General features: G+C 39.7%; 1 protein-coding gene across 1 annotated transcript; it reads left to right on the plus strand.

Annotated features, from left to right (window-relative positions):
- The first annotated feature begins 585 nt into the window (after nucleotides 1–585).
- LOC140294497 (uncharacterized) lies at nucleotides 586–6,537 on the plus strand. Its single transcript, XM_072379593.1, has 2 exons — nucleotides 586–663; nucleotides 4,987–6,537. Exons 1-2 carry the CDS (start codon nucleotides 586–588, stop codon nucleotides 6,535–6,537), a joined length of 1,629 nt encoding a protein of 542 aa, XP_072235694.1.
- Nucleotides 6,538–13,830: the final 7,293 nt, after the last annotated feature.

The raw sequence follows: 13,830 nt of genomic DNA on the forward strand, positions 1-13,830 counted from the left end.
CGCCAGTGAAGAACTGAATATAGCACAACGTGTTGGTGTAAAAGACCACTCTGATGCTTAGAAGTCCATACTCCCACCAACTAGTTTAAAACTGAATAATCCTTTCAGATGAGAGATGAAACGTCTTCAAGAACCAAGAAGAAGAAGAAGTTGCCCTTATTCAGGCTCTTACCCACAAAGTGTCACCGTGAGGAGCCCCCTTTCCAATCAGTAAACCTTCTTCTAAAAAAGTAGCCCTGAACAGCTGCCTCCAGCTCCTCTGAGGGACACACCTGCTGAACTGGTCATTGACACGAAAATAAAAAGGCTGCAGACAGAGCAAAACTCCTGCTTTGGAGATGAACCCTCTGTGTAATGCTTCTCACAGTTCATGAAAGAATATTATAAAATAACAATGATTTTAACCATCTGTAATTATACTGGGGCAGCTGCTTATCTGAAGTGTTGCATATGTCACTGTGATCTATGTTATTAATGTCCAAAGACATGTGAGCTGTGTTTAGATTTAGCCAAAAGCTGAAGTGGAGAAGAAGATCTTGGAATAAAGAAAGAGGAAAGGATGATGCACAGTTTTTACAGTAATGAATGACACACAGTGGTTCCAACGGCGCCCTGGAGCTGTTCACATCTGGTCTTAACGTGATGATCAGAAAAGTGAACAAAGTACATCTTTGAACACGTTCAACAACGATTCAGCAGCTCCTTTCTCCACCTCTCGGCCAAACTCGATAGTTCTTGTGATGAGAGATTTCAACTCATGTAACCTCTCCCAGGAACTGACGAGCTCCAAACAGCTGGTGACATGCGCCATGCAGGACAGCAACACACTGGACCACTTCTACTCCACCATAAAACCCTCATACCGCTCCATCCCCCACGCTGCCCTTGGACACTCCGACCACTGCATCATACAGATGGTCCCCACATACAGGCAGCAACTGAGAAGGGCCAAACCATCCAGGACTACAGTAAGGAGGTGGACTCCAGAGGCAAGGGACATGCTTCAGGACTGCATGGAGTCTACTGACTGGGAGTCACTGAGGGGCCCTGAGGATGACAACGGCAGCTTTTCTGACACTGTATGTTCCTGCATCAGCTTCTGTGAGCAGGTCTGCCTCCCAACCAAAACCATCACAAGGCACAATAACCAAAAGCCCTGGTTCTCCAAGCAGCTCAGAGAGCTCAGGCGCCAGAAAGAGCAGGCGTACAGAGAGGGTGACATGGACACATTCAGACTGGCCAGACAGGACCTCAAGAAGGCCATCAAAAATGCTAAAGAGGACTATAGAGCCAGACTGGAGCGTGATTCAGGCACCAACGACCCTGCAGTTGTTGGAGCCCCCTCAGAACCATCAGACACTACAAAGGTAGAAGCCCTGTGGTCACCCCCTCCCCCGGACAAGCTGACGATCTCAACACCTTCTACACCAGGTTTGAGAGACCCCCTGCTGCTTTATTGTCTCCAACCCCCCCCCTTCTCTCTCTCTCTCTCTCACAGGCACTGAGAGCTCACCGTCACCCATTTCTCATCCCCTTATCACATATGTGTATGATGAAATAGTTTTTAACGTATTCTGTGTGTAAATTCTCCCAGAAAGGTAGTATCATATGATATGGCAGGTTGTGTGTGTTTTTCTGTCACTTTACTCAAAGAAAGTTAAGGCCTTAGCATGCATGAGGTGTTCTTATTGTACCCCAACTCCTTGGAACACAGTAAACACCTCACCTATGAAGACATTAAGAAACAGTGAAAATACAGTTCTTGATCAGCAAACCTAATGCATCTGATATATGTTAGATTAAGCTTTACCTTAATAGGACATATCAAATCAAAATATTCTCACACGGGGGAAATCTTCCTCTTCCTAGCTGGCTCCATCCTCTTACCTATCCTTCTCTCCTCACTCTCCCTAATCTCAAAACTATCTCTCTCTCACTTAACTCCCCAAACTATCTCCAAATTACATTAACGCTATCCAAACTCGAGTATCCAAACTATCAAAACTCAAAAAGTGAACTGACTGCAACTCTCCATAAAAAAAACCCCACTTTTAAATGTAGACTGAGGGGTTTATATGCTTGTCAATACACAGGCATATAAATCTGAAGCACTTCCGGAAGCAGTCACGTGGTTGGGACGGGTAGTGAGGTTACAGACATCATCATTTTCGGCCCCTCCCCTAAATTAAGTAAACCGTCTCCTCCATTACTCCACACACGCTTCGAAATCTGGGCACATTTCGGAACATCACTACAGGAAGCTGCATGCAGGTGAGTCCAGAAAAGAATACATGTAGCGGTCAAACATTTGCAGAAATGTCTTCAAAGTGCTTTGTGTCATTGGTTTGATTCCTGCACCTGGACACGGGCAGTCAGAACATGTACTATAAAGAGTAAAAAAGTTCAAATAACCTGGCTGCTATACACAGTTAGCATGTCCTGCTAATGCTAATGCTAATGCTAATCCGCAAACCGTTGTACTCAAAGCAGAAAGCAGAAACACAACATCAACTATAGATTTCAATAAGCCGGTCAGATGGACAAATAAAATGGAGCTTTATCCTTTTAGCTGTGTGTTAAACACATTTTCCACTAAAGCTGCAGTTTTCTTAACTTTTTTCTGTAGTTTTAAAACATTTGATAATCAATGTAAAATTTAGAATAGTTCTTTCCGGGCTTATCTGGGTATCATTTGGCTTTTTGATAAAACTGTGGAGTGAAAACATTTGATATGTGTTTTAGTGTTTAAAATCTTAAAATGGGATTTAATTACGGTCAATATAAATGCTTCAATTACATTAAGAGTTTATGTTGTTTGAAGAGGAGTCATAGCATGATAATATAGATTTGTCAGTGATCCAGGAAAGTATCACAGGAGCAGTAGAAATATACAGTTCAGTATCAGTGTCTGATTTCTCAGATTTACACTCAGAAGCCCATTAACAGACAGTCTGACTGTCCTCTTCAGAAGTGTCTCATGAAAGCTTCATTATTCAGTTTCCTTTACATATCCAATATTTTCTTTTATACACAAATCAAAAAGGACTGACCGCATGATAAAAAGGTTGTACATGTCTTTACTCATAAAGTCCAGCTGCCCACATCTGGAGTTAAAATGGAGCTAAAATTATCTTTATTAGGAGCTGATAGTCTGATCTGACCACAACACAAGATCACTTTTTACTCTTTAACTGGACACATAAGTTTACCAGGTAAGATAATTTCAGAATCAATATAAAGGAGATTGTAGGTTATTAAAACACTCCTTTATATTTAAATGATGGCCTCAGAATGGTCCACTTCATGTTGTTCTTCAGACTGTCTCAGATCAGTCAGACAGCTCCTGCTGACATGCTGTTAGCCACACAGAACTAGATCATTCCCCACTGAACCATCACATCTTCTCAGTTTCAAGCCTCAGGCCAGAGTGCTGAACCGTGGGCTTCAGAGTTTAACCTGTGACAAATCTGAGATTACTCTCTTACTTTTCTGGATCCATGACAGCTTCTGGAAACGAGAACAAATTTAGAAACGGAGAAAATCTGCACTTCAGTCTTTGGGATGATATTGGGACCCTTTCCTCAAACAGTATCATTGTCTTAATGTAGTAAAATGATTTAAGTTGATCATGTTACACTGACTCAGATGAGATTCATGGGCTATTGCACACAGTGGGTGTCGTTCTACAGAGTATATTATACATATATTATATTATAATTTTTTTTTCTGAATTTGATCAAAAAGCTCCAAATATTTTGAACTATGGGTCTTTAAAGAACCAGTTTAAAGTTCACAGGAATTTAAATTAAAACCACGGCAATAAGTTTAATTAAATGTGACTAGATGGTTAAAAATTGTCCACAAAGGTTTTCAAGAGAAGAAGAAAAGTGGATGTGATTTAACATGCTGCACGCCACAGCTGGATCTTATTGTATGTACTGACAGTTTCAGACAGAGTCCATCAGTCGGAGGACAAGGACCAGAATGGAGCAGCAGAACCAGGATCCAAACACCTCCACTAAGAACAGAGCCGGTTCATCCTCTGGTTCCACCGGGCTACAGGTCAGTGTGGAGGACATTAAAGACACGAGGACGAGTGTCGAGGCTCCGTGTATCGTCCGCTTGTTCTGCTTTTACTTCAAATGTGGAAAAAGTGTCAGCAAAGTATTTCCTGGTTTCATCTACCCTCTCTGATACAGATGTGCTTAGACTGAAAATATGCTGCAGGCTGAATGATCTGCTGGAAGAAACTCAGTGGCCAGATTGTTGTGGTGGGACATTTTCTGGCTCTCAGTCTTCAGATTTGAGAGGTTCAGGAGCTTATATTCATTGTTTGTGTTTAAAGTCTCTGGATTACATGAATTAAACCTGGTGGTAGTAATACTTCTGGGTCTTTAATGGTTAGATGACAGGTTTGTAGATCTCTCTACCTCAGGGTAAAGAGTTGTTTTAGAGCGAAACAAAAGTTGAGTTAAAACTGTTTCCCTGATAGCTGTTGAGCTCAATGGCTGCAGACCTCTGGGTTGTAAGCTGGAACAAAGCGTTAGTGTAATGAATGTCATGTATTACCACCACTGTTACTTTTATTCATTTAAACCAGTGGTCATCAACCTTTTTCAGTCCAACCTCTACAAGTTGTTTAATTGAACAACTTGGACAAGACTGTGCTTCCTTCTATCATTTAGAAATATTGTAGCACAAGTTCCTTTTCAGAATTTCATCATGATAAAAAATAATTAGTGAAAGAGCAAAAAGCAAGAGTTTACTGCTTAAAAACCTGAACGTGTGTAGAACACATCAGAGCACAGTGTTGACAGCTGAGGGCACTTATAAACACACTCTCAGCATCTCAGCACGTTTGATCTGAGATATTGAGACCTGTGGCTCAGTCTATACACGTCCAGTTAGAATATGTTGGTTAGCTTAGAGAAATCTTTTCTGTGAACTTCAAAAGGATCTAATCCTTCTTCCTCTCTGTCATTGCAGAAACATATAGCCCAAGAGGGCTCCAGATGTCACTCCTGTAAATACTGTGGGAAAGTTTTCAAAAGATCATCACATCTGAGGTATCATCAGAGGCTTCACACTGTAAAGAAACCATATAGCTGTGGTCAGTGTGGGGCAGCTTTCACTACATCTTCCGATTTTAAGATACACCAACGTATTCACACAGGAGAGAAACCATACAGCTGTGGTCAGTGTGGAGCAGCTTTCACTACATCTTCCGATTTTAAGATACACCAACGTATTCACACAGGAGAGAAACCATACAGCTGTGGTCAGTGTGGAGCAGCTTTCACTACATCTTCCGATTTTAAGATACACCAACGTATTCACACAGGAGAGAAACCATACAGCTGTGGTCAGTGTGGGGCAGCTTTCACTCAATTATCTGGTCTAAAGACACACCAACGTATTCACACAGGAGAGAAACCATACAGCTGTGGTCAGTGTGGGGCAGCTTTCACTCAATTATCTGGTCTAAAGACACACCAACGTATTCACACAGGAGAGAAACCATACAGCTGTGGTCAGTGTGGAGCAGCTTTCACTCAATTATCTGGTCTAAAGACACACCAACGTATTCACACAGGAGAGAAACCTTACAACTGTAGTCAGTGTGGAGCAGCATTCACAACATCTTCCTATCTTAAGATACACCAACATATTCACACAGGAGAGAAACCATACAGCTGTAGTCAGTGTGGAGCAGCATTCACAACATCTTCCTATCTTAAGAAACACCAACGTATTCACACAGCAGAGAAACCATACAGCTGTGGTCAGTGTGGGGCAGCTTTCACTCAATTATCAGGTCTAAAGACACACCAACGTATTCACACAGGAGAGAAACCATACAGCTGTAGTCAGTGTGGAGCAGCTTTCACTCAATTATCTGGTCTAAAGACACACCAACGTATTCACACAGGAGAGAAACCATACAGCTGTGGTCAGTGTGGAGCAGCTTTCACTCAATTATCTGGTCTAAAGACACACCAACGTATTCACACAGGAGAGAAACCATACAGCTGTAGTCAGTGTGGATCAGCTTTCACTCAATTATCTGGTCTAAAGACACACCAACGTATTCACACAGGAGAGAAACCTTACAGCTGTGGTCAGTGTGGGGCAGCTTTCGCTACATCTTCCCATCTTAAGACACACCAACGTATTCACACAGGAGAGAAACCATACAGCTGTGGTCAGTGTGGAGCAGCTTTCACTCAATTATCTGGTCTAAAGACACACCAACGTATTCACACAGGAGAGAAACCATACAGCTGTAGTCAGTGTGGATCAGCTTTCACTCAATTATCTGGTCTAAAGACACACCAACGTATTCACACAGGAGAGCAACCTTACAGCTGTGGTCAGTGTGGGGCAGCTTTCGCTACATCTTCCCATCTTAAGACACATCAACGTATTCACACAGGAGAGAAACCTTACAGCTGTGGTCAGTGTAGAGCAGGTTTTGCTCAATTATCCAGTCTAAAGACACACCAACATACTCACACTGTGGATAAATTATTGGTTTAAATCAACAATATATTTTACGGCAGATAAGAAAGCATTCACCTGGGAGCAGCAACAGGAACTACCAATCAGAAGAATTTCCCTTGTTCAGATTAAAAATCTTCTTTTTGGATTACCACCTTCTCTTGTCAGGGCTTTTATTCTGAATGTTCTGTGGGTAGCACATGTTTGAAGAGTCATTGAAAGTGCTTTATAATTTGTTGGGATAGTTGGGAACTATGGACGGATCTCCCACCGTTCAAGATAAATATGGCATCAGTTCTGAGTTGATAGACAGAACAATATCAGTGCCTTGAGATGACATTGTTTTAATTTGGCGCTATATGAATAAAACTGAATTGAATTGAAAATGCAATCTTTTTAAAAGTAGATACACATTTTATGCTATTATACTGAACATATATGTTTTGTTTAAAGTTAAAATTCACAAAGTAGCTGTGCACCAGCTGTGGGTATGTTTGTAAACATACAACATCTTTAGAAGCAATATATCATTTCAGTTTGATGTAAAGTCTAGCTTTACACTTGTTTGTATTTCATTGTTCTGCATTTTATTAAAGGTTAGATGTCAACATTTCTCATGCGTTTCATCTTCTTGCTACAGAGATATTTAAAAAAAATTGTGTTTGGTTCTAATCTTTGTGCTAATCTTTCCCAAAGAATTTTTAACGCAGTCTGAGAAAGGTTTGGAGTTGTTCCCTGTACTTTCCAGACAGCTGTTTGATTGTCATGACTAAAGCTGAAAGTTAAGGCTGTTCCAACACTAAAAGGACACGAGGCTCAACTTCAAGCTGTGAAACTATGTCAAATGTCTGTGTTGGTGTCATGAAAATTCTCTCAAAATGAGGCTCAGAGTCGCTGGAGACAATACCAAACATTTATTCTCACAGCAAGGAGTCTGCATGACATATCAAGAAGCTGACACAGATTTGTCTGAGTTAAAAAAAACAAAAACAATGATACTATCGCTATTTAGTTTCCACTTTGTTTATTCTGTACATTTCTGTATATAACAGTGCTGAGCCTGAGTGAGATGGAGATTTCAATTTCCCAGAGCCAACCTCCCAAAGGGATTAATAAAGTCATCCATCCATCCTATGAGATCACTGGCCACACAAGGTTATGCGACATTCAGTCAAACAAGGATTAGACAGAAGTTGAAATAAGATAGATAAGAGGACTCTCAGTACACAGTGTCTCTTGACCCTGCAGCATCTCACACGTGGTACTTCCTTTTTGTCATAATATAACTTCATGATTTTTTTTAACATATCTCTCCTGTTTATAATAGAAAAGAGGGTGTAAATTCACAGTAGATTCATATATACACATGCATTTTTTTGTATATCTTCTACGTCATTGTCATTGTTAAACAGTTTGTTATGTTGACCTCTGTTTGTTCTTGGCTCTCAGTCTCCATGTTGCTGATCCTGGATCTGCTGAGATGTCCCAGGTCATGGTTGGCTTTGATCCTCATACATTTATTTTTGTCCTGAGAAAGAAGAAGTTCCAAAAAGAGAAACAGGGACTGCTTTTGAATTTGACATAGCCTATATCATGTCAGCGTTCATTTGGGTCTGCCGTTTTTCATTTAGTTTCAGACTTGTTATTGGATTCAAATGTTGATGAGTTTCTGTGACAGATAGGCTCCAGTCCCCCTGAAACCATGTAAAGCAAATGGAAGGATGGATAGTTTGTGGCACCTTTATTCATTCATTCCACTTCGGTATTGAAATATTTTTGTTCCATTCATTGTAAAGTTATCCTGAAGATAACAGGCAGGATTTGAACCAGCTGTTGCACCACTGGCAAGTTATGGTCTCTGTGAGGGGGTGAGCTGGTTCGTAGTGCAATTATTGATGAATGTAATTGGCAGATTGTCTATGATCAATATTATGTGTAATTGTACCTTATTTATTGATTGTTTAACTGAAAATGGGTATTTTGAGTCTCGCACTATAACAAATATGACAGCACTTCAATGAATTCTCTATAATGAATTAGTTTTCTAACGAGTTTCATAAAAAAATCATGAAAATATTGACTGTCTGTCCTTCCAGAAACTTACATTCCACAGCTTTGAATAAGGTATTTGATATGATACCTTTTTAATCCACCTGGGAATATGACAGTATCATAATTATGATTGTATGAGCACAGTGGTCGATCCTGTAACGCCTATTGTTCAATCTGTACATGTTCCCATCAGGCCAGCTAATACGCAGCTATCATGTGTCCTACCACAACTATGCAGATGACACTCTGACCTACGTGTCACTGACGGCAGAAGAACACGGGCCTGTAGATACATTGTGTCACTGCATCGAACAGATCAGTGTGTGGATTCATAACAATTTTCTCCAGACAAAACTGAAATCATTGTCTGTGGCCCACAGAAACAAAGAGAAAGTGTTATCGGTCACCTTGAGACTCTCCTCTAAAACCTTATAATCAGGTTAGAAATATAGGGGTAATATTGAACTCAGACCTGAACTTTAACAGCCACATTAAATCAATAACATCAGCAGCTTTTTACCATCTAAAAAACATGGCCAGAATCAAAGGAATAGTGTCTAAACCAGACTTAGAAAGACTAATCCATGTATTTGTCTCCAGCAGGTTAGACTACTGTAACGGCCTGCTCACTGGGCTCTAAACAGGCTGTAAGACAGCTGCAGGACATCCAGAACACTGCTGCTCGAGTCCTGACTAGAACCAGGAAATACGACCATATTAGTCCAGTGCTTAGGTCTCTGCTCTGGCTTCCTGTCGCTCAGAGAATAGACTTTAAAACAGCTCTACTCCTGTACATCTCTGACATGTTAGAGCCATATGAACCAGCTGGGACTCTGAGAACCTCAGGGAGAGGTCTCCTGCTGGTGCCCAGAGTCAGGATTAAACAAGGTGAGGCTGTTTATGCTCCTAAAATCTGGAACAGTCTTCCAGAAGATGTGAGACAGGTCTCAACTCTGACTATGTTTAAATCCAGGCTGAAAACAGTTCTATTTAGCTGTGACAACTGAAAGTATTTATCAGCACTCTTCACTTTTCATTCAATTGATTAATGATTATTTTTTTGTTTTATGGAATTATTTTATTTGCCTTCTTGTGATTTTATGTAGCTGTAAAACACTTTAAATTGCCTTGTGTACGAATTGTGCTCTACAAATAAACTTGCCTTGCCACATGAAACACAATTGATGTCATTTATTCACTTGCTACTGTACTGTTTGCTACCAACAATCAAAGTATAATTAATTTGATTTAAAGCATATTTGTGAGAGTGATCTTTTTTTTCAATGCCATTTATGCTTTTTACAGAACAATTGATATATTTAAGGATGGTTGAAGGCTTGTTAAAAGTAGTTAAATATTTCTGAAGCCGATTCTTATCTGTTTACATGTGCAAAATGATGTAATATTGTTTTACATGCGCTTAGTTGGAGAAAGTTGGAGAGCAAACTCCAACAAAACAACATGAGGGAGGTGTGGAGTGGTCTGAGAAACCATCAGTGGCCATGAAAAAAAGAGTGGCCAGGGAATGAAAGGAGGCCACTGAGTGAAACTTGTTCTTTAACCCCTCTAACTCCTGATCCCTTACCATCTACCTCAACCTTATCTTACCTTATGTCTGCATCTGTGTTCCAAATCTTCAACAATCACAAAAACAGTGAATGATATTACAGAACTCATGCTTCATGCTTATAGCAGCAGTTTTATTGAACAAAGTGCATGAAATTGGGAACTTTAAAATAAACTACAGTGTAATACAAAGTGTCATTAAACCTGGCTAAGAATGAAAATTCAAACGTTTTATTATACTAAGCTGCTGACATCAAAGCACGACAATTTAAAACTTGATTCAAATCTTTGTATAAAATTTAAAAACGATTTCAATCAACTGAAGTGAACCACAACACAGCAGTAAGTCAAATAGGATATTTTACACAGCAGTAAAGTTGTTTTGAACATGAAAAAATCACATTTATAAAAATATAAAACTATTTACAATTACTATGTACATATCATTTCTATATGTACAGTGAGTTATTACAGAATATTTACAGATTGTTAAGGCTTATTTACATCTCAGTCTACAGCTGAGGTGAAGTCTTATAGCATAAACTCTGTTGTTCAGACCTTTTGATGAGGACATCATCTTTACGGGGCAGAATGTCTTTCTCTTGTATCTTCTGTGTCCCTGTGTTAGTCGGTGTGTTGTTTTTAACTTCTTTAACAGATAAACCGTCGAAGTTGTTGGCAAAAACAATGTCCAAATTTCGCTCGCACCGTCTCTTCGCTTTCTCTGACATGTGATCGGCTGCCTGCCTGGTGAGTCCGGCGAAGCTATTGGTAGTCTACGGTCAAAGGTCAGTGGGCCACCTGATTGGTCGGTGAACAGAGCGATTCAATTGGTTTTCTACGGTCGCTCTCCCCAAATGTGGGAATCTCAGCTGCATAATTTGTGGTAGTGGGGGACTGCGTTCGCGCTATCCCCTGAGAAACTTGTTTGAAGAAAAATATCAATTCTGAGAGCTTAATGTAGTTACAGTTACTTTGAGCAGTTTTTCACATCAGTTTACATCGGTTCAATCTTGATTCTTTACTTGTTTTTTTTACTGAATTCAACTTGTTTTTACTTTTAATGGCATCAGATCACAACAAATATTAATTGTTGGGGAGACTGGAGCATGGAAAAGCTCCAGTGGAAACAGCATCCTGGGAAGAGATGAATTCACTGCAGAGATCAGTTAGTCCTCAGGTAACACAGAAGCTCCACTCTGCTTTGGGATTTTAGCTTTTAACTGCAGAACTGTTCATATACAAGCTGAACCAGAGGAAAGTGGAGTTGAAAGATGAGACTATTGTGCGAATTAGTTCTTCACGTATGTTTTTAAAATGTGTTCAACTGTCGACTTTATGACTTTATGTTCATGCATTTAGCTTTTATCCAAAGCAACTTACAAATGAGGATATAACGATGCAGCTAACAGCAAAGCTAACAATAAGCTACATAGAAGGAACACCATTAGCCAGGCTCTGTCAGAGGTGACAGTGTAGAAATGGAGTGCAGGCATAGAGGGAAGCACAGTTTAAGTGGCAGATTATATTTATACACCTGAACAAGGACTTGAACCCTGGATCCTCAAATTAGATGTCTGAAGCAGGGAAGCAATAGTCTGTATTTGAGGCAGAAGAAGAGGGAAAAGGGGGAAGGAGAAAAATGAAGAAAAAGAAGACATTTTGAGAAAATGAGTGGAAAAAAATGGAAGGAACTTGTAGTTATTTGTGTTTCTGCTGTCCATTTCAAGTAAACCATTGGACATGAGACAAACTTTTACCAAGTGTTATCAAATGTAACTAAATGTACTTTTATATTAATTTTTACATTTATGAATTGAGTACTGCAACAATGTAGTCGTCTTCTATGAATGAGTTGAAAAAACTGAAGACACTCACTGAAATGTAACAAATTTATTACTAATTTTACACACACACAAACACTCAGAAACACGTGTGAAATTAAACCTGAAGCAATAAAAACAGGAATAAATTAAATTCAAAATAGAAAAAATAAATGACAAATAACAAATAAAGTAAAAGCAATAAATGAACAAATATAGAAAATAATTAAATTTAGGAAACATTACAACAAGAGCAACAAGAGTACAATAATAATAATAAAATAAAATGAATAAATAAATGATAAATACCAAAATAAAATACATACAATAAATACACAAAAAATGTTTAAAGTTATTAATTTCTTTATTTATTAAGTAATTTAGAACAAGAAACAATATAAAATAGAATAAAAAGATAAATAAAACAAAACAAAATAAATACAATAAATGAACAAAAGAAGAAACTAATTAGAACAGTAAATTAAGACATTTTTTTCTTTTAAAACTATTTACATGCATATTGACATGTAAAGAATGATCTGAAACATTTTTTTCTTCCTCCCTCTTTCTCCTCATCTCCTGCATCCATTCTTCCAGAGACATTCTGTTATTTTTGGGACAGTATATATTCCCATAATACTGCCCATGACCATTTTCTTTTATGCGCGGCAGGTGGCACTGACGGCATTAGTTTTTTTTCCACTGTGCGGGTGCACTTACGCTCTCCGGGTTGGCGGAGGTGAGGGCAGGGGACCAGACGGCACAATCTGTTTGTTTCCAAAGGCCATTTTCTCTCAAACGTGGTAGAAACACTACTTTCCCAAAGAATGATTAAAATGGACTTTTTGATGATTAACATAAATTAAAAAGTGATAATGGCTAAATCTATCTATTATTTGTCTGTTGGAATTCTCAACAGTAGGCACGGTAACAGTTTCCGTAGTGTAGCGGTTATCACGTTCGCCTCACACGCGGAAGGTCTTTATTTCATTCTTGTGTGTAGATGTATGACTGCACGTTTCTGATGGCAACATCAACATATTCATAATTATGGATAGGAGGGAGCCTCGTCTGCTATTCTTGACATGCTGGAAAGAAAACAGCAAATGTTCTGCATCGGACAAAGCGGATCCCGCCCTGCGTCCTATGAGCTGTCCCCAGGCACCACTCTGGAGCTCTGTGAGAATGCATTTCCAGCAGATAATCTCTGTCGTAAAGTCATTTTTTGCAGGTTTTCAAGAGATTCTCCAATGCTGAGGTGTGAAACGGACTTTGGTGAACCACCAGCTGCTCAGTGAAAATGGCACCCTCCCTGTCAGGGAATCGAACCCCATTCCTCCGCGTGACAGGTGGATTCTAACCTTTGACCAGCAAATATACAGAATGTGTTGCTTCAATTTCGTGCCAATATTAAGAATACAAGCTGTAAGAGCACCGCTGAAAAATTGACCAAAAAAACCCACTTTGCTTTAAACCTTTATATTGTCAAGCATTTGCATGACTAAGAGCATAGTTTGCCTGTGGAAGGGGTTCCTTGGCCGTGGAAGGGGTTTTTTGGCCGTGCCTCAGAGGTCCTAACACTTCCGAACACATTCTGTCAGGTCCGAACAAGGTCCGAACACTTTCCTAACGACATCAAAGAGTTCCTAACGAGGTCCGAACAAGGTCCGAACAAGGTCCGAACACAGGTCCGAACACAGCCAAAAATGGGGCAAAAGGGACACGTGACGTGACGTCGGAGGGGGCGCGGTTAACGCTTTTGAGTGTCGGCCATTTTTCTTCGCATACACTTGTGACAAGCACGGGAACAAGGTTTGTAAACTTGATTAATACTCATAAAAGTAACGCCATGTATAAGCCGAATGTTAAACCGTGGGACAAACAATATGCA

This window comes from Leuresthes tenuis, unplaced genomic scaffold, assembly GCF_036924035.1.
Source record: "Leuresthes tenuis unplaced genomic scaffold, fLeuTen1.0.hap1 SCAF_1, whole genome shotgun sequence".
Lineage (NCBI taxonomy): Eukaryota > Metazoa > Chordata > Actinopteri > Atheriniformes > Atherinopsidae > Leuresthes > Leuresthes tenuis.

Bases quoted from the DNA above. Each gene is read 5' to 3' on its own strand.
- LOC140294497 (XM_072379593.1), top strand. From the start codon at position 586: ATGACACACAGTGGTTCCAACGGCGCCCTGGAGCTGTTCACATCTGGT. The intron at 664-4,986 runs GTACATCTTTGA...CTGTCATTGCAG, and splicing joins TGATCAGAAAAGTGAACAAA to AAACATATAGCCCAAGAGGG.